The sequence below is a fragment of the Exophiala xenobiotica genome (genome assembly GCF_000835505.1).
Source record: "Exophiala xenobiotica strain CBS 118157 unplaced genomic scaffold supercont1.7, whole genome shotgun sequence".
Taxonomy (NCBI): Eukaryota; Fungi; Ascomycota; class Eurotiomycetes; order Chaetothyriales; family Herpotrichiellaceae; genus Exophiala; species Exophiala xenobiotica.
In genome coordinates this window covers 2400339-2410540 of record NW_013562488.1, presented here as the reverse complement: position 1 = coordinate 2410540, position 10202 = coordinate 2400339, and the positions used below count along the sequence as shown (strand labels likewise).

Below are 10202 nucleotides of genomic sequence, written 5' to 3'. Positions count from 1 at the left end.
GTCCAGACAAAGTTTCCGATCGTCTATCCACTAAACAGGTCTTACGGTTCCCGCTTAGCCTAGGGTCGATATTGCAGTGAGTGCTAGTGGTTATCAGGCTCTGGCCATTCAGATCAATCCATCCTGGCATTTTCTCCAGAAAAGAGCTCTTGCTGGTGCTCTTGCTCGTGAGAAGTGGAGATCTACATGGCGGCATATGCACACTTCCACCATCATCACCACCAGTTGCCTGCCTTTCCAGACCACCACTTCGGCACGGAGGATGAACATGCGCGTCGTTCATTCGATATATGCACTTCATTGATATGTCCCTTTGAGCAGTCAATACCTTCCCTAGCGGCGCTTGGTCCATCTCCGTCTCTCTCCGCCACTCATTCATGCCGTCTCTGAGCTCAATGTCGGCATCGACACGCTCAAAATAGCAGGATTGTGCAGGATACAGTCTTTTTGGGACACTTCGAGTTCCGTTCGGAGGGAGCTCGTTAGCTCTCATTGTCCCGGATGCTGATCTCCATGGTCAGCCACACTGAGTGGTGTTATGTCGTATATTCGAGGAGCCCACATACGTTCCCCGCTTCTCTCACCACCCGAAGAAGTCACCACATCTAGCCCTAGACTCTCTGGTTGCATACGCTGCCGGCCATGCATGATGCATGTTTCACCCACTGAAGGTTGTGGAAAGATGTCCGTGCCAGTCGATCTCCCAGCCTCCAGCCAATAGCCGTCGATCGAAGCATTTGAAAAAACATTGCTCAAGAAAATACGCATTCACGGTATCGACTCATTACACTGACCTAATACCATATGGTTTGATCTTGGAGAGTAAGTGGACGCCGCTTTAACTGAGCCTTTAGCTTGACATCAGTGAGCGCTCCCTGAGCACTCCCTGAGCAACACACCGACGGCTACAAATGCCTCTCGGCTAGGCATCTGGTTTCAGACGGGCGTCAGGATACCTGGCAGATCCACCAAGTAGATCGTCAAGCTCCTTTTGGGCCCGGTGAATGAGCAACACTTGCAAACTACAGTATCTGTCCTCAAGCAGCACAACAAGCCGTACAGGATCGAGGAACCCCTCTTCATCAACATCCAACTATCTACACTCCCACTGCCTCTATCAAACACCATCCCCTTCCTTGTCAAAACCCAACTGCTCCATTCCGACCTTCAGATACCTCACCATCTCCTCCATCATCCACTTCACCTCGTCCCTATCCATAATCACAGCATCATAATTCTCTGGCTCCTTCTCCTTGGCTTCCCTCTTCAATTCCTCCAACTTGGCGATCATGTATTCGCTCTTCTTCTTGAGCACCTTGAACCTCTCGAGCGCAAAATGCCCGTACAACTCGTTCAGGTAACTCAACTGTAAACTATTCGTGATCTCGGTATCATCCCTCTTCATCGGACTCGCCGCTCGGTATGGACATACCATGGTAATCCGCTCATCGGTACCATACGCTCTGAGCGCGGCGTGCTGCACGAACTTGCCCTGGATGAAAATCGCGGACCCGAGCGTCGCGCCACGCAACTTCTTCACACTTCCGTCGGGCAATCTGAGCGCTGTCTCCCCACCGACCATGTTCTCCGTGTTACTCAGCATCATGACAACGCTGTACGGGAACGAGTCCGTGTGCCAATTGTCCACCGGCACGTTGTCAAACTCGCCGGCCTTCTCCTCCCAGCCTACCGGGACGGGCACGGGGCGAATGCTCTGATCCTTGAGCGCTTCCCGACCGCCGAACCCGACCTGAACATTGGTATGCCCGATCTCGTAGGGCAGGGAGACTTCCAGGTCGATCTTGGTGAACGACTCCATGATCCCAATGACTTGGGGAGACGTCCAGAACGCATGGGTGAATGGTGCTTCGGCCTTGGTAAACCCGCGCAGACACGCCGGCGAGCGTGGCCACCAGTGCATGCGCCGGGCGAGGGTGCTGGGCTGGAGGAGTTCGCGGCGAAGTTCAAGCACGGCGGCGTCGGCGGCGAGGGTGGCGAGTTGGAACGGGCCTGTTGTGCAAAGGTCGCTCGTCCCCTCACCAGCGACGCCCAGCTCAGACATGCTGTAGATTTCCTAGGGCGGGATGTAATCCACGTGGATTTTAGGGTCGAAGGGAACCTTGGATGTGCCGCGGTAGTCATTGTCCGGAGGGGCCGTGGGCAGTGAGCTTGTGTTGTTGCTGCTGCTGATGGGATGGTCTCTGCACTTGGTGCAATGGTCTCCGGGGATACTGGATCGCGATGATGAGGATGATAAGAACGGACCAAATTGCAGGAAGTACAGGACAAGGTGTGCAGACTCCAAGGTAGTCCGAGCGGTTGATGGATCGAACAATTAGTACACTGCAGGCAGTGTTAAGTTAGGCAGCCCGCTCATCTTTATGTACCCTCTGCCAGGCACGAGCGGATGCGATAAACATACCTGTGTGTCAGAATACCTAGCGAGGCTATTATCAGCATGTCTTGACCATCGTCCACAACGCGTTGCTCTGGGAGCCCTTATCTCGTCGTGAATCTTTCCCGTGATTGCTGGATAGTTACCAGTAGTCCATGTTCACGTTCACCTTCATGTCCATGCATGCTTCACTCCGCGTATCGGGAGGGCAAATAGTGTAAGTACTAGATAAGTAGCTTGACGAATGGACTTCTCCGCAATATTTGGCATGGTGACGCTTTTTGAAGAGAAGGCGACACCAAGCACCAAGATGTGTCTACATAGTAGTGTCCCGGACGATTTTCCGATACTCGCTTCAATGGCCTCGCAATCCAGCCCCACATCCAAGTATATTAAACCGTTCAGATCTTGGTCAACTGTCATTCCTAGATGATCAGCAACAATGAGATTCCAATGGATCTGGCCGCCAACTACATCCTCGTAAGACTGGCGTATCTTCATCTCATTGGTCGTCCAGTGCGCGTGTCACTTACAGATGGATAAGGCTGGCGCCCAGCTTTGGCGACACTGACCAGAAAAATCTTTTCAGGCTCAGTCAGTCCCAAGATCTCCGTACTCGAGAGCTGAAGGAAACATTTGGTCAGCCTAGCCGACGATCCAGGACCCGTCGTTAAATTGAGAACAGAAAGGCCGCCAGGATCACAGCAAGCTGGATTAAAAGCTCGGGTTGCAAATGCAGAATCGGGATGCGATCAGGAGCAGGGAAAGCAACCCAGAGACCAAGGACTGGAAGGGTTGGTTGGAAGGTGGTGACGGTGTAGGTATAGCGACACTCTCTAAACATCTTCTAGTATCTTTCTCTTGCTCGAGTTGCGCTTTTAGTGATCAATGGAGATTTGGGCCAGGGCATCATTATCTTATCACAATCTGCCAGCCCTATATGCCTGGCTCGCGAAGCGAGTGCGGTCCTGTAACGTCTAGTACAGTTGTCCACCTGCCCCAATGATGGGTCTCGGGCTTGATAGATACTCTTGGTGGTAGGCGAGGTAGGGGGAGCACTGGGGAGGAAGCAACTCTCGCCGTGGGCTTCTCCGCAGACTCGCGAAAAATCCCTTATCAGTGCGGAAGGTCAGAAAGATGGGGTTAGTACGCACATATGAACCCGTGGTCAACGGGTATTCCGGGCTCTGGATTAGGCCGGTAATGGAAAAAGAGGAATGCGGACTTCTTCGCCCAGATCCGAGCATATCTCTGGATCTCGTGCCCACTGGCAGGTCTAGTGAGAGAAAGTCACCGTCGTACTTGTATCAAGGAAGAGAAACTGTACACTTTTCCGGAGTACTATATCCCATATACTTAAATTGAGCAATATCCTGCACAGAGTTGGCTTTCTCAATCAGTCACGAGTAGTAACCAGTTAGTAATTGTCGTTCCCAGACTCTTTGTTAATCCTACTTGCCGCCAAAGAATGCTTGCTCGGACGGCTCTTCTTGGTCTGCTGTGGACAGGGTCAGCTTTGTGTCACAAGCCCCAGGAACTCGGTGACGAAGAAAGGATCTCTCGGTGGAAGGGAGGGTACAGTTTCCAGGGCATCCAAACCTTTGCCCACCTGCCTCACACGCAATGTCTTGTCGAGCAGGACGCAGGTTTTGACCTCGCGATAATCGGAGTACCTTTCGACACATCGGTTGCGTATCGCCCAGGTATTCAGTCCCCTCCAAACCCACGACCCCCTTGCCTCCATGGATTTCAACGGCTGAATCACAATTGCGTTCGATAGGCGCCCGATTTGGACCGAGGGCGATCCGAAGTGCAAGTCAGCGGCAGATACCAGCTCGAGGCTTCAACCATGCCCAAGGCTTAAACCCGTATCAGAACTGGGCCACCGTCCTCGACTGCGGAGACATCCCCGTAACGCCCTTGTAAGCAGATGGCCAACGCAAGCTTCGTGCACACGCAGCCGGCATAAGGATATCCGATAGAAAAAGGGGAATTGCGGGCTGACAGTTCGCCCAGCGACAATGCAGTGGCGTTCGAGCAGATGACAGAGGCTTATCGAGACCTTCTTCGCCGACCAGCCAAGACGCAACCCAAAGCCGCGACGCCCAAGACTCTAGGCAAGGATAACATATACCATCCACGGCTGGTTACGCTCGGAGGTGACCATTCAGTGGCACTGCCGGCATTGAGGGCTCTCCATGAGATATACGGTCCCGTCAGCGTGCTGCACTTTGATTCCCATCTCGACACGTGAGTTGTTCGGAATGGGTCTACGAGATAGATATCTCGATCTAACCAAGGCAGATGGAATCCGTCGTCATTAGCCGGAGCGTGGGCTTCGGAGCAGTCGAACTACAACCACGGCTCGATGGTGAGTGCTCTCCCGCGGGTGGTAGCTATAGACTGCTGAGAGAAGTCGAACCAGTTCTGGATTGCGCACAATGAAGGACTCATCGCGAAGGATGGCAACATACACGCCGGTCTGCGTACGCGCATTTTCGGGGACGACTACGGCGATTATGCCGAAGACGCCAAGCAGAACTTCCAGTATATCGAGACTGAAGGTATGTTCAACAAGATTTTGGTCGGAGCACATTTCTGACCGGAATTGAGACCTCGACATTGTCGGAATTGAGGGCGTTGTGGATCGCATCAAAGAAGTCGTAGGCGATAGGTTGGTGTATGTCAGCATTGATATCGATGTACTCGGTTCGTCACAATGACCCTTGTGTCCTGGCCTCTGCTGACATGTCACTTCGCCAGAGCCCGGCCTTGCACCAGGAACTGGATGTCCAGAACCAGGCGGCTGGACAACTAGAGAGCTCAAAGCCATGCTGAGAGGTCTTGAGAAGTTGAATATCGTTGGCGCAGATGTTGTAGAGGTGGCGCCGCCATATGATGATGCCGGAGAGTCAACAGCCTGGGCTGCAGCAGACCTGGCTTATGAATTGCTGGGATTGATGGTCGCGAATCCGCCATATCCTGTTGACGGATACGTCGCAAAGAAGAAGTTCGCACGCAAGTGGCATGAAGCAGTGCCGAGGAAGGATGAGCTTTGAGAGTCGAGTATTGCAGAGATTCTCCCCGTGTATGGCATGCCAATGCTTCACTTAGTGGAAACACTAAGCCAAAGAGATCTTCCAGTCCCACTCCTGCAGTACGGTCTGCCAATCTGTCTGGCCAGTAGCCCAGAGGTATTCGAGAAGATTTCACGAGCCCTAGCAGTGTGCTTGAGCCTCGTCCAACCCCGAATATGATCAAGTCGATCTTTGACATAGTCCCGACAATCACTCTCATCTGCTGCCAGTCAATCCCGCCATGAAAAGAGGAAATGTCAAGCCAATCTCGCAGTATGAACCAGACGGAACACGCAGAAGGTGGGTTTTTAGCTCCTTTACACATTCGCAAATTCGAGTCTCGTACGCAGTCGCGGTAGTGGTAAGCCGGCTAAGGAACTGATAAACGTGCACTAAAGCTGCGAATCGCAAAGCTTCAGCATGGTGAATCAGAAGTCCTAGATTGGTATCGCTGAGATTTGTCGGAGTTCTCAAAGGGGATGACCGCAAAAGCCGACCAAGCCTGTGCCCGTTCCGCAAGATATCGCTGGCGTCGGAAGATGATGCGTTCAAGCCATTTGCATCGGCAATCAGGACACACATATCAATGATACAGCCGACGATCCCATGTGCCACACCCATCAGACAATCTGCGGAGGCGTTGGTATCTGTCTGCATCCATGAGGTTTTGCAGAACCGAGGGCGGCATCCAGTGGTCAGCGCAGCCATGATATCGTGATACACGAAGTTTAGTAGGAGAATGAACCATCGCTTGTCTGGCGTAGTCGTTCTGGTGGTCCTAAATGCTCAATGAGATGACCTGCACCCTGCAGGTGAATGTACCACTGCTTTGTGTCCCCACGAACGACCTCAGAAGGGCTGGATATAAGAGCGCAGGCAATGGTACTTTCCGAGGTGGTGTTTCAACAAATCGAATGGGAAAGGCCTCGCACGGCCTTGCTCTCAAATCTCAGTCGCGCTTGGGGATCGATGTAGAGCTGGTTTCGGATCGCAGGAAAGTGGCTAGATGCATAGGCAAAGAGCGCGTGTAGCAGTGAGGCATCATCCATCGCCATAGGCAGCAGCATGTTGCGGAAACCGCTACTTGCATCCTGCAAAATCGAACACAATGGAGACAACCTTTCCAGGTAATACTTGAGCAGTATTCGTTCCAAAGAACCATTGCCACAAGAGGGAAGCGTCGCCACATGAGTGGACACGCTAGGGGCACAGTAAGAGACTTTAATGCTCGACTCGTCTCCCTTGTTAGGCCGGGGAGGAGAATGCCCGATCGGTGACGAGGGCAAGTGGGCATACATGCCGTTGAACGAGCCCAGCTCTCTCCGAGCGTCCTTCTTCATGGCTGCTCTATCAAATCCGGAGATTGGCGCCCATACAGATAGTTCTTGGAGCGTGATAAGGTGCTGATTGGTGAGCCTCGTCTGGGGAAGGCCATTACCCGAATGATACTTCGGACATCATGGGCGCAGCTGCGCGAGGAGGCGCGTCAACGTCCCTCTATCTTCCACTGTCCTCCGCGTTGATAGTCAGCTGTTTGGGGTTCTCGAACATCCGGAATGTTGGACAAGGTGGGCGCTGAATATCCAGATCACGTGATACCAAGACTTTACAGAGCTAATCCTCAATAAGCGCTTCATATGGAACTTGCCGAGCGACGTCATAGTCAAACAAGCGACCGATGATCCATGTCCAACTTCTTTAACTCAAGAAATACCAGCTCGCCGGGTGGTAACCAGCGAACATTCCCACATCTCTCCTGGCCATTCCATCACCCTCTGTGCTCAAACTGTACTGATCCATCTCGTTTCGTTCACATCTAAAAATGGTCCGCATAGAAGTCGGCGGAAAGCCCATCATCGATGTCGACACCGTACGAGGCGACTCAGCCCGTTTGAAAGACCATTTCCGACAGAAAATCAGAGGCAGCGGCCGTGCCGTCCACTTGAGCTGGAACACGACCGTGCCTCGCCTAGTTTTGACCAGTGACACTGACGACTTCGACCCGACTACCATATCACACTTTCAAGAGGAAGGCTTCCAGCTGAGTTACCTCGCTTACGATGGGAACAAGGCCGACTATATGGCCAAATTACAGCATCTGCAAGATCCGCTGGAACTTGGAGAGAAGTATGCTATTGTAGGTATGTAAGGTCTAGAGTATTGCAACGCCACCATTACAACCCTACCATCTACATGGCCGTAACTGGTCCTCCCCTTGTGTGGCTCCCCAAGTTCGAATTGACATCTGACAGCATTTCACATCCAGCCTACGGCGACGCCGCAGCCCACGTCCTGGAAGCATGCATGAAGCCCATGCCGAAGCTGGTCGCCGTGGTGGCATACTATCCACCCTACATGCCGCGCACGACGACCAACTTCCCCCCAACGCTCGGCGTGTTGATCCACCTTGCCAGCTCTCAAAAATTCGGCACCCGTCACCCATCCTACCGGTATAGCAACACACGCCCAGGCTTCGCCGAGTACGATCTCGAAGAATTCGACAAGATCGCCGCCTCGCTCGCGTGGAGTCGCACACTAGGCTTGCTCCGTGAGTCTTTCGACATGCAACCTCCCGACCTCGAGGCGCTCTGGGAAGCCCAAATGCGCCGCGAATTCGTCGAGAAGAACGCCGACAAGACTATGGCCACCATGGTGCCACAGCCATATGTCAACTACGTCCCCACGATGACCGGCGGTATCGGGCACGACGAGCTGCGCCGGTTCTATGAGGACTTCTTCATACCCAACAATCCGCCGGACTTCTTAATCAAGTTGCTCAGTCGGACAGTCGGGGTAGACAGAGTCGTCGATGAGATGTTCGTCAAGTTCACGCACACAACAGAAATGCCGTGGATCCTACCTGGCGTGCCGCCAACGGGGAAGAAAGTTGAGGTGGTGCTGGTGAGTGTGGTGTGTAGCAGGGGAGGGAAGTTGTTCCACGAGCATATCCACTGGGACCAGGCGTCGGTGCTGGTGCAGGTGGGGTTGATTGATCCAAAGTTGATACCAAAGACATTCAAGACGGCGGAGGAGGGGCGGGAAGAGGAGGTCGAGAGGTTGCCGGTTTGTGGGAGAGAGGCGGCGAGGAAGGTGCTCGATGAAGACAGTTCGAAGAGCAATCGATTGATTCCTGATTGGTGATTCTCGAGGAGAATTAGACCAGCATGAAGGGACATTTCCTGTCGGTCTTGGGTTCAGATGTGCCGGGACGCGAAGGACGGCTTGGTCGGCGGAAATGTATCCTTAGCCTGCTTTGTTTATGATTGTGACCTTGATCCACGACCATGATATCCGATGAAATCCTTCGTGTCTTGTGCCGGCCAAAGATCATATATATCCAGTTCATCCTAGCGACCTCGCTGTTTCGTGACCAGCATCCCATAGTGTGAGTGCCTGTGGACTGAAATCAATCCTCTGATCGGGTCGACACAATCATAGCTTTCCCCTCCCATGCCCTGTCGTAGTCATCGGGTACAGCTCCTTCGTCGCCCACTCATAAATGTCCCTGAACCTCGCCAGATCCGTCCTGGCGTAATCCTCGACATCCCTCCACACTCTCCTCCTTTGTCCGCGCCCATCCTCCAACACCAAATCTGGCGTAAGGACCTGCGTTTTCATATACTCTCGACCAAGCCGCTGGCTCTCCAGCGGATCGAGCATGCGCTCCAATGCTGGAATCTGCTCCCCACTCTCCGTACGCATATGCTCGAGCAGTTCTGCGAAGAGCCTGTCTACCACTTGCATGAAGTCAGGTGCGTCTGGCCCCGCTTCGAAAAGAGCGAGCAGCTCAGACTTTGCACGGTCATGGTCCGTTCGGTCGTGCTCGGCCATACGCTCGCCCTCCTCACCGAGATGGACGACGAAGGCCGGACGCATTACGATGTCTTCAGATACATCGTGCCGGACCAGGCGCCATAAGACCTCCGCCAACAGAAGGGCACGGTCCGCGGATGTTTTGGCTCGTTTGAGACGGCCGGCAAAACGGTTGATCGTGTGATGGTCGGTGTCGATGACCGTCGAGAATGTGATGGGTGGGTCGAAGGCGGGGGACGGAGCAGCCATGTCAGAAATGCTGGTGCTGGTGTTGGTGCCGGTACGGGCACTGGTAGGCGTCTCGGTATTGGTGCTGGTAGTGGACGATCGCAGACTGGGGGAGACAGGTGCGGATTCGTCGTTCTTGAGGTTGCTTTTCATAGAAGGATGGTTGGGTCCCCAGTACGAGGAAAACAGGGTATTGATATATCGGTCAGAAGTCGGTAAGAGAGCGATAAGGACGACATTTACGAAAGCAAGTGTAAGCGGCAAGCAAAAGGACAAGGAAAGTAGAGGTCCAAAGTAGTCAGGAAAGGGAGAAAGGAAGTCATCCAACGGTGGCAAACAGACTCAAGCTCAAGCTCAAGCTCGTTCCAGGCTCGGAACGATTGGAATACCACCCTGGCAACCCCACGCAAGGCGATTGTCTCCCAGTGACAGACGTCGAAGAACACGGCATCGCCGCGAGTCTCGTGGGTGATAAGTGGAAAACGCCCTTCGCAACTTGAACCGCTGAACTCTACGAGTACCAGGGGGGCCATGGACGCCACACCGACGAATCACGGCGTCGCCATTGGGAAATCCGAGCAAAAGTACAATCTGGCAGCGGAATCTGGACTAGTGGAAGCAGGGCTGCAATGGCCATCCATGATCCCAGACGCTAGGATCTGATTGCATGCTTCCGAAAGAGCAACTTG

The 10202-nt window shown here is 53.4% G+C and overlaps 4 protein-coding genes across 4 annotated transcripts; 2 read left to right on the top strand and 2 right to left on the bottom strand.

The window, feature by feature from the left end:
• Positions 1-922: 922 nt before the first annotated feature.
• Positions 923-2062, bottom strand: PV05_11582 (uncharacterized protein; the record flags this gene model as incomplete). Its single annotated transcript, XM_013455082.1, has 2 exons — positions 923-1093; positions 1166-2062. The coding sequence occupies 2 exons, from the start codon at positions 2060-2062 to the stop codon at positions 923-925; spliced, it is 1068 nt and encodes a 355-aa protein (XP_013310536.1).
• Positions 2063-3863: 1801 nt separating this feature from the next.
• On the top strand, positions 3864-5454 carry PV05_11581 (uncharacterized protein; the record flags this gene model as incomplete). The annotated part of the gene is made up of 6 exons (XM_013455081.1): positions 3864-4098; positions 4176-4317; positions 4412-4645; positions 4700-4766; positions 4821-4959; positions 5159-5454. 6 exons carry the CDS (start codon positions 3864-3866, stop codon positions 5452-5454), a joined length of 1113 nt encoding a protein of 370 aa, XP_013310535.1.
• A 1732-nt stretch (positions 5455-7186) lies between these two features.
• On the top strand, positions 7187-8766 carry PV05_11580 (uncharacterized protein). The gene is made up of 2 exons (XM_013455080.1): positions 7187-7613; positions 7739-8766. Exons 1-2 carry the CDS (start codon positions 7295-7297, stop codon positions 8611-8613), a joined length of 1194 nt encoding a protein of 397 aa, XP_013310534.1. The 5' UTR covers positions 7187-7294; the 3' UTR covers positions 8614-8766.
• On the bottom strand, positions 7623-9832 carry PV05_11579 (uncharacterized protein; the record flags this gene model as incomplete). The annotated part of the gene is made up of 1 exon (XM_013455079.1): positions 7623-9832. A coding segment is annotated over one exon (928 nt), but the record flags the coding sequence as incomplete, so codon positions are not given.
• Between the last annotated feature and the right edge of the window lie 370 nt (positions 9833-10202).

Bases quoted from the DNA above. Each gene is read 5' to 3' on its own strand.
- PV05_11580 (XM_013455080.1), top strand. From the start codon at position 7,295: ATGGTCCGCATAGAAGTCGGCGGAAAGCCCATCATCGATGTCGACACC. The intron at 7,614-7,738 runs GTATGTAAGGTC...TTTCACATCCAG, and splicing joins AGAGAAGTATGCTATTGTAG to CCTACGGCGACGCCGCAGCC.